Source organism: Podarcis cretensis (assembly GCF_951804945.1).
Source record: "Podarcis cretensis genome assembly, chromosome: 5".
NCBI lineage: Eukaryota > Metazoa > Chordata > Lepidosauria > Squamata > Lacertidae > Podarcis > Podarcis cretensis.
The window spans coordinates 96,265,754-96,289,423 of record NC_137174.1 but is presented as its reverse complement, the minus strand read 5'-3'; the positions used below and the strand labels follow the sequence as shown (position 1 = coordinate 96,289,423).

Below are 23,670 nucleotides of genomic sequence, written 5' to 3'. Positions count from 1 at the left end.
CTGTCTGAGGATCTCTGAGACGGCAGGAGGAGAAACTTCTGAAAAACTTTTGCTTTTGCTTTTGGGAAACTGCGTAGTTGTAATTAAGAAGCCTCTTTTTTTACTTTTAAGTTTCTATTTGTGTGCCAGACAGCAGCATTTCTGGGGAACTGCTAAGCCTGAACAAAAGAGGGATATATTTTTAATGGTAATTTTTATTTTATCTTATTTTGTTGGAGAAGAGCGGAGAGGAGAAAGAGGATTACTTTACCCACCCCACACCCAGTTTCCTGTCTTCTATTTTTTTACTTTTTGTGACAGTCTGAGATTGGATTGTGGGACTGAGAGGGTTTTAACTCCTTTTTTCTTTTTTGTGGTAATGGACTTGGGTTTTCTTTTTAATATATATTATTGATACTCTTCTACTCTCCTGATTATTTTTATTTTTTATGGACTGGTGGTTCTGCGAACTGGACTAAGTTATTTTTATTTTGGTACTCTTTCCTTCCTTTATTTATGTTTGGCAACCCTGTTGCTGTATTTCAGCCATAAAACTTTACAGTGGATTGGCTAAGCAAGTGGCAGAAGAAATATTTATTGTTTTTCCTGTTTCATCATTTTATTATTTGGATCTAAATTGGATTAGTGGTGAGGAATAAAATAACATCTAAAATAATAGAAGTATAATGGAGAAGACACAGAAAAATGTTGGAGAAGGGGGAACACCATTGGAGAGGAGGGGATCGAAACAAGAAAGTGAATATACAGGAGATATTTTAAAAATGTTTGCAGAAATTAAAAAAGACATCAAACAAAGTGAAAAAAATTGGAGACTAGATTGGAATCAATGGATAAAAATTTTGATATGACTGTCAATGAATTGAAAGGTCAGATGAGGGAGATAACTAAAAGAACACAGAGTTTAGAAGAAGGAAGGAAGCGAACGAAACAGGAAGTAAGAGATATGAAAAAGGAGGAAGAGAAGTCAAAGGAGAAGTTTCAGAAATTAATAATACTCAGGAAGAACTGTGGGATGTGATTGCTATGAATGAACTGAGGCAAAGGGAAATGAACTTGAGGTTTAGATCAGTCCCAGAAGTACAAGGAGAAAACATCTTGGAGAAATTAACAATGGAAATTGCATAACGGTTAAGTATGGAAGTGGAGGAGGTTAAGAAGATGATACAGAATGCATTTAGGATTAGAACAAAGACTGCTAAAGCAAATAAATTTCCAGGAGATTGATTGATTATATTCAAAGATAGAGAGATGAGAAATTTGATTCTGCAGAAAAATAGAGAAAAAAGATTATACATTGATAATAATAATAATAATAATAATAATAATAATAATAATAATTTATTATTTATACCCCGCCCATCTGGCTGGGCCTCCCCAGCCACTCTGGGCGGCTTCCATAGAAACCAAAAATACACTTGATGGAGTATTTACAATCATTTTTAAAGACGTCCCACTTCGGTTGTTGAAAAAATGTGACCAATATAAACCACTGACACAGATGCTAAGGAAAAATGGAATTGAATTTAAATGGGAATTTCCGGAAGGAATTTCATTTTATTACAAAGAAAATAAATTTAAATTTAAAAATGTAGGTGAAACACACAAATTCCTGAGGATATACAAAGAGTTGGGAAAATGAGATGAAGCAGCAGCAGCAGGACCAGCAGGTCCGGAAGAGGAAGATAAAGATAGTATTGAAGGAGTATTGTATTGAAGGAAGAAGAAGGAGGAGGACAAGTTTAAAGACTTTTATTCTTTCACTTTTAAAGAGAACTTAAAATGGCAATGAAATTATGGACTTGGATTGTTAATGGCATAAATGACAAAAAGAAAAGGAACAAAATTAAACATTCCCAAAAGAAAAAAAATTGGATATTATTTGTTTACAAGAGACACATGTGGCTAGGAAACATAGAAGAGTACTGATTAATAAAAAACTGGAAAATGAATTTAGACAAGCGCAAGAAGAGGGGAGTGGTTTTGTATATAAAAAGTAAATTTGAAGCTCAGCAAATCTTCAAATATGAAGAAGGCAGGATAATAGCGGTACAAGTCAGGTGGCAAGGCGAGAAACTGATAATTGTCAGAGTGTACGCACCAAATGATAGTAAGACTGAATTTTACAAAGATTTGGAAGAAATCTATTTGAATTTGTGGACCAAAAGATTAAATAATGGGATACATGAATGGAGTGGTCTTAGTGGAAATGGATAGATCAAGGAGAAGAGAAAAATTGAAAGAAGGGAAACTACCTAAGACATTCTTCTCTATGATCGAGGATTGCAATTTGGTAGATGTTTGGAGAGTGAGACATCCATTAGAAAAACAATTTACTTATTTTTCAGAAACCAATCAATGTCAAGAATCGATTATGTATGGATAACCATCGAACTAACACCAAGAGTTACAAAAATTAAAATACAACCAAAGACACTTTTGGATCATAATGCAATAAAGTGTAAGATAAAAGAAAAAGAAGAAAAGACTTTTCAGTGGAGACTAAATGAAAATGTATTGGATGATCAAAAAATAAATGAGAAAGCACAGAAGATGTTAACAGAATATTTTCTGAATAACTGTAATAAAGAAACCAAAATGAATGTAGTGTGGAATGCCAGCAAAGCAGTGATGCAAGGTTTCTTTATACAACAAAACAGCATCAGAAATAAATTTAGAGAAAAAGGAAAGAAAGAAATATTAAATCAGATTATGGAAAATGGGAAGAAAATAATCAAAAAACCAAATGATGCTAAAATAAATCAAAATATTAAAATGTTACAAAGTCAGTTTGCAATGATAATAAATCAAGAAGTAGAATGGAATATAAAAAGAACGAGACAAAAAAACTTTGAACACGCTAACACATCAGGAAAATGGTTGGCTTGGCAGATCAAAAAAAGAAAAGAACAGAATACAATAAATAAAATTACTATAGAAGGAAAAGAAATAGAAAATCCAAAAGAAATTAGGAAAGGATTTGTGAACTTTTATAGACAATTGTATAAAACAGCTGGGAAGGAAGACGTAAAGAGGATAGAAGAATTCTTAAAACAAAAAGGGGTGCAACAAATTCCGACAGAAAAGAAAGACCAACTGAATGAACTAATTGAAATAGAAGAAATAAAAGACACAATAAAAGAATTGAAAAGTGGAAAGACACCAGGACCGGATGGATTTACAGCAAAATATGATAAAGAAATGAAGTACACCCTACTTGTACCATTAAAAGAAGTGATGAATAATATATTTAAAAAGGAGAACTTCCAGAAACATGGAAAGGTGCATATATTACATTAACACCAAAACAGGATTTGGACTTAACACAAGTAAAGAAATATAGGCCGATTTCATTGTTAAACAATGATTATAAATCGTTTGCTAGTATATTGGCAAAAAGATTGAAAAAAGCATTGAATGAAATAATACATAAGGATCAAGCAGGCTTTCTACCAGTATTATTCATATTGGTACTGGAAGTCTTTCTAAGGACAATAAGGAGAAATGAAAAAATAAAAGGAATTTCAGTCAGTCGGAAGGAGCATAAAGTGAAAGCCTTTGCAAATGACCTGGTACTAACAATAGAAGAACCAATAACTAGTGCCAAGGAAGTATTAGAAGAGATAGAACAATTCAGGCATGTGGCAGGTTTTAAACTGAACAAAAAGAAAACTAAAATGATAGTTAAAAATATGAATCAGAACTTGGTGGATATGTTGCAGCAACAAACTGGTATAGAAGCTGTTAAAAAAGTTAAATATTTAGGAATTTGGTTAACATCAAAGAATATAGACCTTTTCCAGAATGGAATAAAAAAGATCTGGAAGTATGGGGAAGGATGAAATTATCATTTTGGGGAAGGATTTCTGCTATTAAAATGAATGTGCTACCAAAGATGTTATTTTCGTTTCAATCAATTCCAGTAATCAAGGGGGCAGCAATTTTTTAAGAGTGGCAAAAGGCGGTTTCAAGATATATCTGGCAGGGGAAGAAACCAAGAATTCAATATAAGTTGTTAACAGATGTTAAAGAAAGAGGGGGTTTCGCCCTGCCAGACTTGAAACTGTACTATGAAGCATCTTGCCTCTGTTGGTTAAAGGAATGGATGCTGTTAGAAAATACAGATTTGTTGGATTTGGAAGGTTATGATAATAGATTTGGTTAGCACGCGTATTTATGGTATAATAAGACAAAGTCCATAAAGGATTTGGAAACCATATATTCCAAAGATCTCTATTCAAAATATGGGATAGGTATAAAAACCTATTAGAACGTAAAACACCGCAGTGGTTGTCTCCATTAGAAGCAATGAGTGTGAAAAAGATAAATATGAGTATAAATCGGGTTACATATGAAAAATTAATACAAAAGGAAGTAAATGGAAAATGAAACTTTATGAAGAGGTTAAAGGATATGTGAATGATTGGCTGCACTACTGCCAAGTTAATGAAATGTTTAAACAGGATTTTAGGGGGAAAGTATTTGATGATAATAAATCAAAATTTGAAATAGAGGTATTGAAAAATAAGTATAAAATTTTGTCTAAAACACATAATTTGCTGCTTGAATGGCACTTGAAAGATGAGGAGGTAAAGTCGGTTATGATACATTGGGCCAAAGACTTTGAATATAATATATAAGTGAAAGATTGGGAAAAACTATGGAAAGAAGGGTTAAAATTTACTGCATGCAATGCTTTAAAAGAAAATGTGATGAAAATGATGTTTAGGTGGTATATTACCCCTGTAAAATTAGGTAAAATGTATAAAGTAAGTAATAAATGTTGGAAATGTAAAGAAAAGGAAGGAACTTTTTATCACATGTGGTGGGAATGTAAAAAAGTGAAAAAGGAAATGATATATAATGAGATGAAAAAGATGTTGAAATATACATTTATTAGGAAACCAGAAGCATTTTTACTTGGCATTGTAGGAGATCATATGAATAGACAGGATTGAAAATTGTTTTTATATTCAATGACAGCAGCAAGAATATTATTGGCACAAAAATGGAAGCAAGAAGAACTACCGACGAAAGAAGAATAGAAGATGAAGTTGATGGACTACGCAGAATTAGATAAATTTACAGGAAGGTTTCGAAACCTGGGGGATCAGAGATTCTTAGAAGACTGGAGTAAATGTAATTGTGATGAACAGATTACGCTAGTAGGACTGCAAGAAGTTTTGTAAAGTGGATTATTTGAAATACTGCAAGAAAACTTATGAAGAGAAATATAGTTAAGGACAATTAAATGTAAGAAATATAGAAATTAAGAAATGCAGAATAAGTGATAAAGAATGTAAAATCATTAGAGGTATTGACGGAAGTCTACAAGATTGTGTAAGGTGAGAAGATATATTGTATGACTGTTGAAACTAATATGTTAGGAAAATGAATAAAAATGTGTGTGTGTATATATGTGTGTATATGTGTGTATATATATGAAAATGACTACTCACAGCATGAACGAAGCTTCCTAAAAATTTTAGAGAGAAATCCATGGCTTCTATCAGCTTCTGGAACTGTTCATCCTCAAGAGCAAACCGGTGCCCAAAAGACACAGCACATATCACATTGGAGACTGAATTAGTGATGGGCATGGAAGGATCAAGTGGCTGTCCTGCAAAATAAAGTTATACTAATGTTAGCTCAGCTGGTCCAGTTCATACTGAGAGTGGGGTTTCATGGTGGCCAAGAGAAACTGCTGGGATATCCATTAGGAACCAAGAAAAACATATCACATTCCTTTCTAAAATGGACAGAGGTAGGACACAAATATATCTCCATATGCCAGCTCCGCACCATCACTTAGCATCACATACCCTTTGAACGTGCAAAAACCTCCACGAGCTGATGAGCCTCCTCTGCTACTTGGTGCTCCATGCCTTTCTTCCCCAGCCCCAGCTTCCGCATAGTAACTACACCAAAGCGTCTCTGTTGCCTCCAGGTGTGACCATTTGATAATGCAATACCTTGGCAAAGCAATGAGAAATTATTATTTACAGATATCAATGTAAAAAGCTGCCATCTCAGAACAAACAATGATTCATGCCTTTGCAAGTAAGAGCTGCTTAGTCTCTCTACAGCAAAGAATTACAAGATGATGCAGAAAGGATTCTGGGTACAAATTGGATGGAATTTAGAGGGAAATTTCATCAAGCTTCTAGTGACACTATTGGGAATATTGGAAGTGGTGGAAATGGAAGTTCTTTTTTCCCCCTCTTGCTAAATTTTCCTACAAGAAATGGGATCGCAAAAAATCAAAATGGGTGTAAAATAATGAATATACAACAAGTAAATAACTATGGATTATGAAATATACTCGGAATTGAGAGTGGATTTCATGCCCTTTATTCAGCTCATAGTGGTGAGGAGGAATGAAAGTTCCCCCATAATATCTGCTTTATATACATTATTTACAAAATGGGCTGCACGTGATTGGCTAATTCCGGGATTCTCCTGTAGGCCAATCAGGTTGTGGATTCACTTCCACCTGGAGCTGGATTGGGTGGCTCCTGTGGACCAATCATACTGCTGCATTGTTCTAGGACCAATCAGACTGCTGCATTTTGGATCCTATTGTTCTAGGACCAATCAGACTGCTGCATTTTGGATCCTATTGTTCTAGGACCAATCAGACTGCTGCATTTTGGATCCTATTCAACTCAATACATAACAGATTATTTTTTAAATATATGACTATAGCGGAAAGTTTCGTGTTTAAATAAAAATGAATGATTTATTGTTTTTAAACATGGAGTAATGGTTGGAATTGGGGGGGGGGAGAGATAAAGTCATCATACAAGATTGGAAGAGGACTATTCTTGACACTTAGTGATATCTGGGGCTGACGATGTTGACCTAGCAGAACAAGGAACAGCTGGATATTATCCTGGGAAACAGTTGGATATCACACTGGAATGAACACCTAAAATATTATGAATAAATATAATTTACAGACGAAGAATCAGAAGTTGTCTTTATTTATTTCTCTCTTTCACTCTTCACGTTTTAATTATTATTTTCGTCTTCTTTTAGCTATTTTGCTTTTGCTTATGTTTTGTTTTGTTTTGCGATGTCCTCTGCCCTGGGTTAATGAGGGTACACACTTGAAGGTGATAGCTGGCTTGTGTGAGAGGCAGAGAAGGAAAGATCTCCCAGGGTGGGAGGCTGGGAAAAGAATGGGAAGCACCCAGGTAAGAGCTGGGAGGGTCCACTCCCTTCTGTGTGAGACAAGAGTTAAGACCTACCTTTGAGACAGGGCTTGGCGTTTCTCTCTCTCTCTCTCTTTTCCTTTCTTTGTTTTTATTTTGGTTATTTATTTATTTGTTTGTTTTAGTCAGTATGCTGAAAAGTTACAGCAAACAAACCCAATTCAGCCAATTTTTCCCACACCGTTTTTAAGGATAGAATGTGTAATGTCAACCAGTTACTACTTCTACTGGTCCCGCCAGCCGGGGCTTTTATTGAGGGTGCATTCTGCACCATATTCTTGACAAGACTGTAGTGCATCAATGGTGGGTGCAGTTTATATTAGGGCCAATACCATATTATTATTATTGTAATTGTCAAACCTGTGTTGTTGAACGTAATCCGTTCAACCGAGTGGTGGCTTCCGATTGGTTGCAGGAGCTTCCTGCACTCAAGTGGAGGCTGCGTTAGACTACCAAATTCGGATTACCAAATTCGGCTACCAAAAAACCTTAAAAAGAAATGAGCATTTACTTCCAAGGTTTTTGACGTTTGGGAGCCGAAAAGTTCCAAAATGGAGGCATTCAAGATCTGAGGTTTGACGGTATTTATTATTACAATTATATCCCACTCATCCTCCCAGAGGAACCGAGGGTTGAAAAGAAGCAAAACTGAGAAAGATTTCAACAGAAAAGCTTATTGGAAGGGATATATTGATCTCAAGTTGTATAGGCTGTTTGTTCAACCAGCACCTTGAACTTAGCTAATTGTCAGCAAGTGGCATAACATGCTGGCTATGTCCTGCCCCCCATGAGCAGTCAAGCCACTGCATTTTTTGCCAGACGCTGCTTCAAGGGCAGCCTCAAATGCAGCACATTGTGTAATCCAGCTTAGAGATAACCAGCACATGGATGACAGTAGTTAGGCTATCCTGATCCAGACACTACTTTCGCTGTCTTATTAGCCAAAGCTGCCTTGCTGGCTGAAGCTGGTAGAAGGCATTAAGGTCACTGGGCCTCTAGCAGCCAAGATTTATCCAGGAGCACCCCTAGTCTATGAACCTGTTCTCTCAGGGGGAGTTCAACCCCATCCATAGCAGTAAACTGAACAATTGACTAGACTCCACCCACCATACCTCCATCTTACCAGAATACAGACTCACTTTATTGGCCCTCATCCAGCCCACCACCTCATCCAGCCAATGCAGGCACCAGTCTCCAAAAGTCATCTGGTATTTAATATGGGTATTTTTCCCTCTTATGGAATTGCCACTTCTTTTAACCTGTGCCTTGGCAAAGTACCAATCTGATGTAGGCGTCAAGACCTTCAGCAGAAAGAACTCAGAGTTCAAGCTCTTCATCCAGCAATGAGGGCCAGGATAGTAAATGCATTACAACAGGCAACAAACTTCTACCTGCAGTTGAATCTTGCTAGTTGCAATCCATCAGGGGTGCCAACTTGAATAAAATATCAGGAAGGGTGTAGGAGTGCAAATATCCAGAGTGTGGGGTCAGGTGGGATTACTATGAGGAATTATAAAATATGCATCAAGCCATTGTGTCCACGATGAATGCATTGTGTTGACTGGGTTTGATACATTGACAATAATTTCTGGTCAAATCCCACAACCGCCTGCATCTCTGGCCATTTCCTCTACTGTTCCTCTACTGCCCATTTCTCTCTTTTCACAAGTCAGGTACACAGCCCAGTTGCTTAGGCAGGCAGGCTCCTGGGTCATCAAAGACAGTAGGCAAACTTCTTTGATGTAGCTTTTCTGATATGTTAATCTTAGGATGTTAATCTTAGGGCCAGGAAACAGGTTTCACATAAAGGTGATAATGATCGCTGTCCTCCTGGCCGTCCTTCTTATGTATATTGCTTGTTTATCACCTCCCACGGTTGCCAAATGTACTCCTTTGTAGTTCTGTGTGCTTAATTAGTTTTGGTAGTTTAACTTTTCCCCATGTGGGGTTTGTTGAAATGTTCAGAAGAAATCTGATTGGTTCTTATGAACACTATGTAAAAGTTCCTTTGTGAATAAAACAACCTGGGCTGAGGAGTGGAGGCATGGGGAGATTATTATGCGCACCCTTCTCAGAGTCTTGCTGGTTCAAGCCTCTGTGTGTATTCTTATTAAACAGAGTTCAATCCTTCCTTTACTTTGAGAACGCCTCAAAGGGGGCAAGTGAGTCCCACCTCGCATGATCAGTTACATGATGTGGCTCACGCCCACCATTAGAATGGCAATTGCCATGAACTTTGGCGGAGCCAGGCCCCTTCACATATTTTAGAGGAGTTACAGATAGGTAGCCGTGTTGGTCTGCCATAGTCAAAACAAAATAAAAAAAATTCCTTCCAGTAGCACCTTAAAGACCAACTAAGTTAGTTCTTGGTATGAGCTTTCATGTGCATGCACACTTCTTCAGATACTGATATCTGAAGAAGTGTGCAGGCACACGAAAGCTCATACCAAGAACTAACTTAGTTGGTCTTTAAGGTGCTACTGGAAGGAATTTTTTTATTATATTTTAGAGGGGCACTGAAGGGATCTCAGCGCCTAGCTGTTCGTTCCTATGTAACCCATTTCCTGCAGTGCAACAATAATAGAGAACCTTTGTTCTGGACAGCCCTTTAAATGTTTTCCCTTGGGAAAATACCAGTAGAAATTCTTATTCTTCACTACTTACCCTTTCCTTTTGCCATGATCCTAAGGAAAGGAGTATCTGGTCGCTCGTCTAATTCTTCAGAGTGGTCAGTGAGTGCTTCTTTCACTACTTGGAATCCAGACAGTAGTACAATGGGTAGATGTCCTATCCATAGGGTGAAAATATTTCCATATTGCTTTTCCAGCTACCATTTGGGTCAAAAGAAAGGAGAGGAATGATGGATTCAAAAAACACAGTTGGATATTTCAACTTAATACAAGAGCTTCAGTCTCCCTCACCTCTGCAGCTTCTCACTATGTGCAGTTCTCTTCCTATCATCTCTGCCCCCTCCTCCTCCCCCCTCCCTCCCTCCATTTCAACCCTCACAGAACTCTAGCCCAATGGTTGCCATTAATTAGATTTTGAATTGATTTTAGAATGAATTGATTTTAGAATGCTGTGTTGCTTTTATTGTTGTTAGCTGCTCTGAGCCCGGCTTCAGCTGGGTAGGGTGGGATATAAATACTATTTATTTATTTATTTATTTATTTATTTATTTATTTATTTATTTTACTCTCTGCCGTCTATGTTGCCTCGGCCTAGGATCAGAGCAGCAGAGGCACTTCATAGTGACTAGCCCTCCTGTACCAGAAAAGGATCTTGTCACAATTATTTTGTGTGCAGGGATGTGGAAACTGTAGCGCACCAGATGCTTTTGAACTGCAACTCCCATCATTGTTGACTGTTGGCCATGGTCGTTGGGGCAGATGGGCATCATAGTCGAAAACATCTGGTGGGTAACAGGTTGCCATAGGCTGGGCTAGAGCACTGGGTCAAGTTTCAGGCAAAATGTCAGGTAGCACCTGGATGTATAGCAACACAATGGAAAAAGTTTTACAATTTTTGTGGTTTCCTAAAATATGGAAACCCTAGTTTACTGCAGAGAACCATTAAGAATTTGGTATTTAAATTGTTTTTTTATAAGTGCTTCAAGTTGGAGTAAACAAGATGAAAATGTCCCCAGGATTCAGAAATTGAATAGCAAATGCAGGTTAGTACCTGTTGAGAGGCTGCCATGAATGAATGCTGAGGACCTATGTGGTCAGTCTTTTTTTTTTTTGTAATAATATTTTATTCTTTTTTTCCATATAGAAAGTTACATTTGTTACTCAACAATTATATTCCAATTCAACAAAACAAGTGATTTCCCACTCACTCAATATCAATGTTTATAACTTGAATTACATACAATTGCATTTTAAAGTTCCATCTTATCTAATTTCATCCTCTCTAACATGTTTCTTAATATATTCAGCTGTTTTCTTACACTTCAAACCCCACTGTGGTCTTTGCATATGGGAAACAACTTTTTATATAGACCGTTAAGGTTTTCTAATCTTCTTTAAAAGATTCTAAATTTGTATCTTTTATCAATTTTTGCCGTCTCTGCATATTCCAAGATTTTCACAAACCATTCTTCCTTTGAGGGTGTTCTCTTCTCCTTCCTCAGTTTAACAGTATACAATAAATATTTTTGATCAGTAGTTTTTATGGTTTTGTGCTTTTCAGTATTAATAATAATATCCTTTATATTATTACTATTATTTGTATTGCTTATAGTTTCTGACAACAGAGGCTTATGGCATTTACCATTTTAACCCATGCTATTATTTAAGTTTAAATATCATAATTGTTGGGGGAAATAGATAAATGCTGACATCAGACTGAGTTATTACTAAGCAATAAGTACCTGAATGAGAGTATTTTCATCAATCTTCAATCCAAAGCTCCATATGGCTCCAACGAGAGGAAGCTGGAGAGGACCTGGAGGATAATGCCTGTTTGACCAGAGCAGTTTCAGGTAGTGCAGAATCAGAAGAGCCACCAGCAGAGCAATCAAAAGTGCCCGTATCTCCATCCTTCTCTTGTTGTCTCTTTCTCCTTAATTCTTTCTAGGTTGCCTGGTCAGGTTCAACTCTCTTTCTCTAAGGAGTTTTTGCTTTCATCAAAGACATCAGCAGGACTCTCTGTTTTTATATGCTCAGTTATTGAAAACAAATAAGCAAAAAGGGGTGTGACACCGTTTGCAAGTAGCCTTGGAACGTGACTGCAAGTCATGTAATACAATTGAACACTATAATCAGTCTTGTATGGGTCACGTAAATGAGAGGGTGCTTGATCTATATAAATTGTAATTAGAATCCAAGCTATCTTAAGACCAATTTTGTGACACAAATATTTGGGAAAGAATTTTGTACCAAATGTTCATTAAATAAAAAATGACTATGAAACCCAGACCCTTAGGAAAAGCAAAGTGTGCATGTGTACATTCTCTCTTTCTGATTCCTTTTTGGTTCTCTATCTCTCTCTCTCTCTCTTGGAGGGGGCTCATCTGGGAGAGTGGGAGAGTGGCTCATCTGGGAGAGTGGGGACCAGCTCAAATGCATGGTTCCCACCACACTAAATTAACTAATTCATATATTCCCTCCTTATACAAAATTCCAAATGTGCTCATTGGCTTTTAAAAGTTGGTGATTCACTGCTTGAAGTGGAAGAGTAACACCCCTGAATAATTTCACTCCTTATAAATATTTGTTCTCCATTTATTCCTGATTTACACAAAGATTCTGAATCTTCTTTATTTGTGAAGGTTTCTATCTCTAAACAGGGAAGAAAATGCTGAGAGATAGAAACCTAGAGAAAGAATGGGTAAGAGCATAAGTGCCAACTTATATTTGATCCCCCTTCTCCACCCATGTTGACAACAGTTGGGTATGTTGAGGCTCGTCCTCCTCCAGCAGCGGAGGGGAAGGGTGGAAGAAGCAGTCTTGATGACCTAGAAATTCAAGGAGTGGTCAAGGAGAATCAACAGAGACACATTTCTGTGCTTCTTAGATACTGACTTAGAGCAGAAATATTCGTACTGTAATCACTCTGTGAAAGCAATGTATGATCCGAACTGCCTACATGCTGTGCTGACCCCAGTGGGTCTCTACTTTTGGTTCTAGGTCATGGCATTCACCTGGGTCCCAGTGAATTGTAGAATTGGAGGGGACCCTGAGGGCCACCACGTCCCACCCCATGCAATGCAGAAATCTCAGCTAAAGCATCCATGACAGATGGCCATCCAACTTCTGCTTAAATACCTCCAAGGAAGGAGAGTCCACAATCTTCCAAGGGAGACCATTCCACTGTCAAACAGCTCTTACTGTCAGAAAGTTTTTCATATGTTTATTTCTGAATCTTTTTTTTTTTTTTTGTAACATGAAACCGCTGATTTGATTCCTACCCTCCAAAGCAGTGCTGGATCTAGACACATCAAAGACGCAATTCAGTTAAACACATTTTTATTATCATTCAATTTTACAATTAACATTTACATTCAAATAAAAGTCATAATCATAAACATATAGGATTCTCTGAATCCTTGGATTTCCCTCCACCTGTAATGGTTGGGTCTCTCCCACAGAAGTGAGACAACTCCGGCAGCAATTAACTCAGGTTTATTGCTCAAAACACACAAATCACTCTGGAGCTCACTCATTCAGTGGCTGCTTCCAAATTAGCTGTTGCTGAGTCTGAGTTCTGCCTTTTCCTCTTCCTCCATTTAAAGCCCCACTTTTGCTTCCTTTCCTGTTCACACCTCTCATTAATTCTTGCTCGCCTGTGCGTCATGGGATGGGCTATTTCCAGTGGCTCTCCCTCTGAGTCCTACCTTAAACTGTCAGTCTGTGTCTTCCCCCTTGAACTCCTCCCTTCCTTCTCCTTGTTCTCAGAGCTTGGGCTTTTACTGCAACTAGGCTGCTCCTCCCTCATTCCACATTGCTACCTAATTATCTCCTCCTGTCTCTCCATGCTCTCCCTCTCTGCCAGGAATGAAACGCAGCTGACATCACCCCCTCCTCTAAGCCCCCCTTCCTCCTTGACTCAGCCTCGCTGCCTGCTATGGAGGGCTCTCTCAGTTCAAGCGCCCACCCCATATCACTCTCCTTGGCTTCTTCCTTGCTAAGGTCCTCCTCTGCCTCCCCCCCTCTGGCCCTGGGCTTGTGGGGGTACCTACGGTGGAACTGCCTGTGTAAATCTGGGCGGGGGTGTAAATCCTGACTGCATACCCAAAAGTTTTCTTCAGGTCCATAACCTTTGTAGGACACTACGTACAGCAACTGTCTTCTTTTTCCCCTCAGTAGTTCTTGCAAGGCCTGCATCTCCCCCACAATGTTTTGTGGCAGGCACTGACAAGGTGCTCCACGGTTCTGGATGTCTTCCACAGTAGGCTAGGAACGGTGTTTGTTGGGTAGACGCATGCACCACATTGTTATATGCAAACTTTGCCCACCCAGTCCTCTTGTTGGTAGTTCATGTAGCAATGCAGGTATTGTTGCAGCAATGCATTGGTCCTCTCTGACTCCCTGTTGGTTTGGGGATGTCTCACTGAGGTCAGACACACTTCCACCTCCAACAGCTGCATCAGCCTCCTCCAGAATTGGTCAGTATTGATCTATGTGATGCAAATACTCCTCTGCTGCAAACATGTCCTTGAGCCTCTCAAATGTGCGCTTTGCCTCCTCTGTCCAGGCAAGTGGCTTCTTACTGTTCAAGCAGTCTGTGAGGGGTGCAGTGAGTTGTGAGTAGCTGGATGGAAGTCCAGGAAACAAAGTATGGTCAGTGTGTCATCCACTGAAGCAGAATTTGCAGCATTAAGTGAGCTCTGCAGTGAACTAGTGTATTACAAGCATTAAGTCTATTATTAGCTTTGAGTTTTATTGGATGTTGCCAGCTAATATGTCCAGATTATCATTCAAGCTCTTTTCCATCCCCATTACAACACTATAAATTAATTTATACTAATACTTATACTACTTATACTACTTATACTATTAGTATAATGCTTATACTAATTTAAGATTATAAAGGACAGTAAAGCAAACTGAGAGAGGAGCTTCAGCGTTCTGAGACTTAGCAAGTTGTGGAAAAGAAGCCTTGTAAAAAGGCAGAAAATAAAAACTGAGACATACCGAATACCTGCTTCTACAGGGGGATGCACTGAGAGAGACAAAGAGCTGAAACAGCAAGCAGCAGCAACAGCAGCAGTGACAACAAAGCAGGGGCCATTGAGAAGGAGATCAGCATAAAACAGAGTGGTGAGTGGGGAAAAAAGAAGGAGGGGGGGAACGTGGAGGATACAGTGGAGAACAGAAGGAGTAGAAAAGATTTGAAGACCAGGGAGCAGTGGGAAGATAAAGATAAAGAAGTGAAAGGGAAGAAGAAGAGATATATGAAGGGAGAGAAAAAAGGAGGAAAAAGATGAGAATAGGAAAGAAAGGAGATGGCAAAAATGGCACTGGGGGGGAAGCATGAGTCATCGCCCTCAGAAGGGAAAATAAGATGGAAGAAGACTAGTGGCGGAAACAGTCACTGCAACAAAGAGAGGCTAGAGGAACAAAACAAGAAGGACCACCTCACAAGTAAATTGGAAAATCGCGCCATCTAGTGGCAGAAAATAAAATTACTCCCACAATTTAAAAAATGCTGCAAAGACACAGGTTTGAAATACAACCATAAAGATAACTAGCTACACGTGAAGGGATATCTGAAATAGCAAGCTTAGCTTCTAGAAAATAAGTTCTTAAGACAGATTTTAAGTACTGTGAAGGATTTTTTTTTTTACAATTGCCAAAATAAAACAAAACAAAATATTCAACTAAATTTATATAAAAATTCTGACTAAAAAAATAAACATTTGAGATGAACTGGTAACGACATAGTAAAAAACCACTGAAATCTTTACTGACTTTCAATCCCAACAGATGAAATAAAAGGACGGAAATATAAAATATAAACAGAACATCCTCAAAGTTTAGAAATATAATACTCTTTGGCTGAAGTAAAGACATTTAAATCAGAACCAAAAGGAAGAAGGTAAATATGGGTTCTAAAAAATACCAAACTACACTGACATCTGGGTCAGGACTACAAGTGAGAAGACAATCAACAGCTGAAACAGACCCCAATGCTGACATAAAAGATATTATAATGGGGATGGAAAAGAGCTTGAATGATAAGCTAGACATATTAGCTGGCAACATCCAACAAAACTCAAAGCTAATAATAGACTTAACAACACAAACAAGTGACCTCTCACTTAAAAATAAAGAACTCAACACATCTGTACAAGAACTCAAAAGTAAAACCACCAAACAAGATGAAATGATGAAGAAATTGCAAAATGAAAATAAGGACATTAAAAAATCACAAGACTCAACGAAGGTAGAAATAAGTGATTTAAAGAGAGCCCATGAAGAGATACTAAACAACATATCATTGCTGGAGATGCATCAGAAGGAGATGGTTCTCTGCCTCTGAGGCGCCCCACAAACTCATGATGAGCAAATTCAAAAGAAATTATCACACAAGATTGCAAACTGGTTGGAAGTAGAATTAGAAGAGATGCTGATGGATATTGATAAAATTTTCAGGATTAAATCAGAAAGATCGGACACTTATAAAGGACCAGGAGATTGCTTATTTTTTTTCAATTCAAGACTTCTAAAGGACAAAATATTACAACAAAAGGGCCAAGTGAAGTTAATAATAGATGTCAGGCCCATCAAAATATTTAAGGAATCCCAAAAAGAATTTTGAGAAAAAGGCAGAATTATAAGACAGTAACATATGCACTCAGGAAGAATTTGATTAGATTCCGATGGGAATTTCCTGAGGGTATCACTTTTACATACAAGGACAGAAGAAGAACTTTTAGATCAGTGGACAAGTTGGGAAATTTCTGGAGGAAGTACAAAAAAGAACTAACTGGCAATTCAACGTTTGAGCGAGAAAAAAACACAAGAAGCATAGAGAGACAAGCAGGTATTAAGAGAGGGGGGAAGAGATTGGAAAAAACAATATCAAAATTCACAAACTTCTGAGTTTTCCTTTCTTTTTATTTCCTTTTTATTTACTCAATGAAACCATTGTAGATAACAAATAAAGATTAATGAATTTTTAAAATTATATTTTGGAATGTTAACGGTTTAAATGTTAAGAGAAAGAGAAAGACAATAGAATATGTATTGAGGAAAGGACAATGGGATATCATATGCTTGCAGGAGACCCATGTGACTAGAAATCATAGAAGGGTTTTAGTAAACAAGAGATTGGGTCAATTTATATCCTCAGATGTAAAAAAGAAAAGGGGAATTGTGATCTATGTAAACCCTAAACTAGATGCAAAGAAAATCTTTAAGGATGATGATGGTAGATTATTAGGGGTAAAAATAACAAATGGTAAAGAACATTTAATTATAGTAGGAATTTACGCACTGAATGGTAACAAAACAGAATTTTTCAGAAAAGTAGACGCTAATTTACTGGAATTTATAGAAGAGGAAATTATTTTGATGGGAGACCTAAAAGTGTTACATCAATAGAACTAGATAGGACACAGAGAGAAAGAAAATCACAAAAAGCTAGACTCCCAGACACCTTCTTTCAGATGGTAGAAAACCTAAATTTGATTGATGCATGGAGATATAAAAACCCAGGAGAAAGACAGTATACACATTTCTCGGATGTAAAAAATTCAGCCGGCAGAATTGATGGAATATGGCTAACAAATAAATTAACAACTAAAATTTAAAAAGCAGAAATACAGACCAAAATTATTACAGATCATAACCCAGTCACATTAGAATTAAAGGAACATAAGAAAATTAATAAAAGATGGAGACTTAATGAAAGAATATTAAACGATGAAAAGACTGTGAAAAAAGCGCAAGAATTAATGAAAGAACTTTTTGAATTAAATAAAGAACAGGATGCAGACATCAGAACAATATGGGATGCAAGTAAAGCTTTCATAAGAGGCTTTTACATACAACAAAGTGCAATAAGGAAATGAAATAGAGAGCAAAAACTAGAACAAATAAGGAAAGAAATAGGAATAAATGAAAAATTATTAACAAAACAACCAAAAAATGAACTAGTAAGCCAAAAATTAAAAATACTACAAACAGTCATTAGCAATATTAAATAGTGAAATCGAGGATAATATAAAATGGATGAAACAAAGGTTGGAAATAAACCCAGAAAGATGCTAGCCTGGCAATTGAAAAAGAGACAAAAGGAAAAACTAATTGATAAAATAGTGGAAAAAGGAAGAACTTTAGATAATCCTGAGGAAGTTAAAAAGTTAAAGTAAAAAGTATAAAATATTATAACAAGCTATATAAAGTAGGAACTGAGACAGAGGATGAAATAAAAGAGTATTTATGTGGAAAGGACATACCCAAAATTAAGAAAGAAAAGCTCCAAGACCTAAACTCCCCAATAACCATGACAGAGCTACATCAAGTGATAAGATGAAATTGGGAAAATCCCCGGGCCCGGACGGTCTTATCGCAATACATTACAAAAAATTAGAGGAATCACTATTATCACCTATGATGATACTATTAAATAGAATACTAGAAGACGGGAAGATTCCCAATACCTGGAAGAAGGCTCATATAGTAGTAATCCCAAAACAAGTACGAAATAAAGAGTTCATAACCAATTATAGACCAATATCACTACTCAATAATGACTACAAGATTTATGCCCAAATATTGGCAACAAGATTAAAGACAGTTTTGTAGGATTGTATAAACATGCCCTGTCGTGGACACACGCAAATTCCTGAAGGTACGTCCTCCGGGACCAGGCCCCCTCCTCATTCATGCATCAGGCCGCCCCATGACCCGTTGCCAATTTGTCTCAATATTGCGTAAGCCATCCATGCTTGTGGAGGCGACCCGGCACAATTTTCTGGGCATTCCTTTCGTATCGGTGCAGCAACCTCGGCAGCCGCGAGCGGCCTCCCGGCAGAACGCATAAAAACAATGGGGCGGTGGCGTTCAGCTGCCTTCAAAGTCTATATTCGAAACAACCAGCAGACACTGACAGATACCATATAATCCTTTCTTTCAGGCTCAACCCCCAAACATGTGTGGATCTTCGGCCACAGCATAGTGCATTGGGCGGCCATCCATGCCACTACTGGTCCAGGCGGAGAACATCTGGGTCTGCAGCCAAAGATCTCCATTTCCTGGTTCGGCCAACGTGGAATGCGATGGGATGCCCTGCTCCCTTGGTTGCGTCACGAACGTGCGTTCCGCCACCCGCCAAGCGCGGTTGTGCTCCACCTTGGCGAAAATGACTTGGTCGTGCAAAAAAGCATAATTCTGATCAAAACCGCGATCGCAGACCTGGAAAGCGTACATGCCGCTCACCCCAACATCACGATTTTCTGGTCCGAACTTCTGCCACGCTTGCATTGGCGTGGCAACATCAAACCCACTAGACTTAATTACACCGTTGAAAAAATCAATAGGGCAGTGCGCTCTGCAATCACTCGCATGGGAGGTCGGGTCGCAAAACACCCCAACATTAAAGTCTACATGAAGGAGCTATTTCGGCCCGATGGCGTGCACCTATCGGACCGTGGTAACGAGCGTTGGCTGAGCGACATCACGCGTGGCCTGATCGACTGGTTGGAGGATGGCAAAGGGGATTTTCAGATGTAGGTAGTCTTGGCGGCGAGACCGCAATCTTTGCGGTCTCGGGTGGCAGTATCAGGCCTTGGGCGGAATGCTTTAGTCCATCTTCCTCTTTGCGGTGGCGATACCAGGGTTCCCCGTTAAAGGGGTTTCTGAAGGGAGGCTTTGACCGTATGCCAAAAGGTCATCATTGCTCTCCCCTGTGGCGGCGGTGTAACGGGGGCGGCTATCTCTGCTTGAACATATGTTCTCCAGAGCCAGCCCACCCCCCCACACACACACTGGATAACTGGGGACTGGGGAGGGAGAACGCCCAATGCCTGAGCCAAGGTCTACCCACATTTGAAATTTAATAAAGTTGTGGCCAATTTAATCCCATAGCATGTTGTCTAGAGTCGTTATTCCACATGACGGGGGGGGGGGGACCACTCAGGATCTGGGGACTCCGCCTGTCCACGCAATGAAAATGACCACTCAATGCATGAACAAAGCTACTTATAAATTTTAGGAGAAAATCCATGGCTTCCATCAGTTTCTGGAACCTTTCACCTTCAAGAGCAAATCAATGCCCAAAAGCCACAGCACATATCACGTTGGAGACTGAATTAGTGATGGGCATGGAAGGGTCAAGTGGGTGCCCTGCAAAATAAAATTATACTAATGTTAGTTCAGCTGCTCCTGTTCATACTGACAGTGGGGTTTCATGGTGGCCAAGAGAAACTCCATTAGGAACCAAGAAAAACATATCACATTCCTTTCTAAAATGGACAGAGGTAGTACACAAATATATCTTCATACGCCAGCTCAGCACCATCACTTAGCATCACATACCCTTTGAACGTGCAAAAACCTCCACGAGCTGATGAGCCTCCTCTGCTATTTGGTGCTCCTTTCTTTTCCCGCCACAGCTTCTGCAGAGAAACTACAACAAAGCGTCTCTGTTGCCTCCAGCTGTGACCATTTGATAATGCAGTACCTATGGAAAATCAAGGAGAAATTATTACGTACAGAAATCAATGTAAAAAGTTGCCATCTCAGAACAAACAATGTTTACAGAAGTTCATATCCTTGCATGTAAGAGCTGCTTAGTCTCTCTAAAGCAGAGAATTACAAGATGATGCAGAAAGGATTCTGGGTATAATTTAGAGGGAATTTAGAGGAAAAACCTATCAAGCTTCTGGTGACGCTATTGGGAAAAGAATGGAAGTGGTAGAAATGGAAGTGCTTTTCTTTTTCTCTTGATAAATTTCCTTACATGAAATGGGATTGTAAGATATAAATATGGGTGTAAAATAATGAATATACAACAAGTAAATAACTATGGGGGTTTTTTTTAATTAAATGACTACAGTGGAGAGTTTCCTGTTTAACTAAAAATGAAGGATTTATGGTTTTCAAACATGGAGGAATGGTTGGAAATTTTTTTTTTGGGAGGGGGGGGAGAGATAAAGTCATCGTCCTGGATTGGAAGAGGACTATTTTTGACTCATAGCAATGTCTGGGGCTGAAGATGGGAGAAAATATCACCTAGCAGAACAAGGAACAGCTGGATATTATCTCAGAATACAATTGGATATAATACTGGAATGAACATTTAGAATATTTTGAATACACACATGAAGTTGATATCTGGCTAGTGAAAGACCCTGTGTGAGAGGCAGGCTGGGAGAGTGGGGGAAGAAAGGGAAGCTGGGAGGGTCCACTCCCTTCTGTGTGAGACAAGAGTTAAGACGTACCTTTGAGACAGGGCTTGGCGTTTCTCTCTCTCTCTTTTCCTTTCTTTGTTTTTATTTTGGTTATTTATTTATTTGTTTTAGTCAGTATGCTGAAAAGTTTCAGCAAACAAACCCAATTCAGCCAATTTTTCCCACACCGTTTTTAAGGATAGAATGTGTAATGTCAACCAGTTACTAGTTCTACTGGTTCCACCAGGCAGGATTTTTATTGAGGGTGAATCCTGCACCATATTCTTGACAAGAATATTCTGCTTTGTTAGTTCTTCTGTAATGCTTCCTGAACACTCCCGCATTATTGCTGTCTGGGGAAACTATATCTATTGCAAAAGTGCAACAAAAATAAGTCTGTGCATGTGTAGTTTTCAGTAGAAAGTTAAAGGATGTGATAGAATGGAAATGAAACTGTATGACCACCTCAAAATCTTTGCAGGTATAAATAGTATTGCAAATGGAGTTGGAGGTAACCACCTTGAAATTATTATGAGCACAAATCAGGATGAATGTGTAATCAAAAAGTTTTCTGGAGGAGTCCTTTGCTACATGAGTCCGTGCCCAAAAGATGTTGGAAGAGCTTGCCGAGAGAAGCAGTGTTTTGTGCTTCTTAGAGATGCCATAATCAACCAAATCTCCACATGTGCTGAAGCCAGGTTTTCATACGCCCAAACTAATGTGTCATATGATGGCATGAGGACTAAAAGGTAAAAGGTAAAGGTACCCCTGCCCGTACGGGCCAGTCTTGACAGACTCTGGGGTTGTGCGCCCATCTCACTTAAGAGGCCAGGGGCCAGCGCTGTCCGGAGACACTTCCGGGTCACGTGGCCAGCGTGACATCGCTGCTCTGGCGAGCCAGAGCCGCACACGGAAACGCCGTTTACCTTCCCGCTGGTAAGCGGTCCCTATTTATCTACTTGCACCCGGAGATGCTTTCGAACTGCTAAGTTGGCAGGCGCTGGGACCGAGCAGCGGGAGTGCACCCCGCCGCAGGGATTCGAACCGCCGACCTTTCGATCGGCAAGCCCTAGGCGCTGAGGCTTTAACCCACAGCGCCACCTGCGTCCCCTGGCATGAGGACTAGCCACACTTAATTTAAAATGATATCCAGCGGGAAAATCCAGCTGGGAAAGGAGTCAGTGCTTTATCTCTCATTAACATTCTGCACTTGCTCCTCAGGCTTCCTGCCATGCCTTCTTGCTCTTTGAAGTTACACAGAATGATTGGTGCTGATATTATTCTTTTAATTCCTGGCAACTGAGCTGTAACGTATGTCTATGATTAAATCATAATTTCAAAAAGGTTTCTACACGCTTCTGCTGATGAGGAATAGACATCCTGATCCACTTGGGGGATTCTGAACCTATTGTGATTCATTCACACGAGTGACAGAAGCAGCAAGTCCCGCAACAAAATTTGGGATCTTTGGGGCTTATTTATGTAAGATCATGCTCACAGTACACTCATTGGAATTAATGAAACTAAATTAGTCATGTCAGCCAATTTCATCATGTCTACTCTTAAGTGGGATTATGCTCTCTATAATCCTCCCACATGTACTTAAAGACTTGTACGTGGTGCAATATTGGTTAGCTGTTACTATATGCTGTACACAAACACCTATGTGCCTCTTTTCTACTCTCCTCAGTTTCCCTGCTCTGGCCTCCCATTAGTTTTGTCTTTTCATACCAAAGATATGCATGACAACCAAATCTGTTATCATGACCCTCTAGGTCTAAAATGTTTACATTTTTTAAAGTGACCCACTCCCTATGCCAGCAAAGACAGGACGCCTCACAATATAACCTCAAGTCTGGCAGGGAGAATCCACCTCTTTCTTGGCATCTGTTAATAATTTGTATTTGAACTTTGGCTTCTTTCCCGCCAGATGAATTTAGAAATATTTTTTTGCCATTGCCTGAAGTGTCCTGCTCCACTGACTATGGGTACTGATTGAAATAAAAGAACATTCTTGGCAATACATTCATTTTTATTACTGATATCCTTCCCCATTTAAATGCATTGTAAACTTCATACAGGGAAGTTCCTTTGGCGAAAAATGGGACTCCACTGCGCCATCTGGTGTCATAGTGTTATAATGCATAGAAAGAGCTTTATCTTTACAAATGTAGCTGAGTCCAGGAGAAAACTATCACTTCCCTTGATCTGGACACTATATATCTGCTGGTGCAGCCTAGAACAGCATTAGCTTTTTTGTAATTGCATCAAACTGCTGACTCATATTAAGCTTGTTGTCCACAAAAGACCTCAAGTGAAGGAGACAGTGTTGTTGCGGAGAGTTTCAGAAAAGCAAACTGTTTTACACCTTTATATATTTTTTCCTGCCCCAAAATTGTGAAACAGGAGACATGACAATGTCTTGCCAGCTTTCTGTACATTGATAACATGTTCAGGAAGAAGTTGCTTTGCAAATGTGCTTTGCAAACTGCAAGCAGCAAGTTTCATTCAGCCCAGGGCAAATTCATTTGCTCCATAGCTCCACCGTTCCCTGGTCAAGAATCCAAGGAGTTTTCTTGGAACACCCCCAACCTTGAAATTTCTATCCCAGAGATTGAA

The 23,670-nt window shown here is 38.9% G+C and overlaps 1 protein-coding gene and 1 long non-coding RNA gene across 2 annotated transcripts in view; one reads left to right on the top strand and one right to left on the bottom strand.

Moving 5' to 3' along the window:
• Positions 1-11,852, bottom strand: part of LOC307217044 (cytochrome P450 2J5-like) — a 28,332-nt gene extending 16,480 nt beyond the window's left edge. The window contains exons 1-4 of the mRNA XM_079978057.1: positions 11,584-11,852; positions 9,876-10,038; positions 5,820-5,969; positions 5,457-5,617 (exon numbers count right to left, since the gene is read on the bottom strand). Coding sequence (XP_079834183.1) covers positions 5,457-5,617; positions 5,820-5,969; positions 9,876-10,038; positions 11,584-11,751 — 642 coding nt within the window. The 5' untranslated portion in view covers positions 11,752-11,852. The remainder of the gene's footprint in view (positions 1-5,456; positions 5,618-5,819; positions 5,970-9,875; positions 10,039-11,583) is intronic.
• On the top strand, positions 1,422-4,319 carry LOC307217262. The gene is made up of 2 exons (XR_013839500.1): positions 1,422-2,088; positions 3,783-4,319. It is a non-coding gene; the product is annotated as an uncharacterized lncRNA (long non-coding RNA).
• Positions 11,853-23,670: the final 11,818 nt, after the last annotated feature.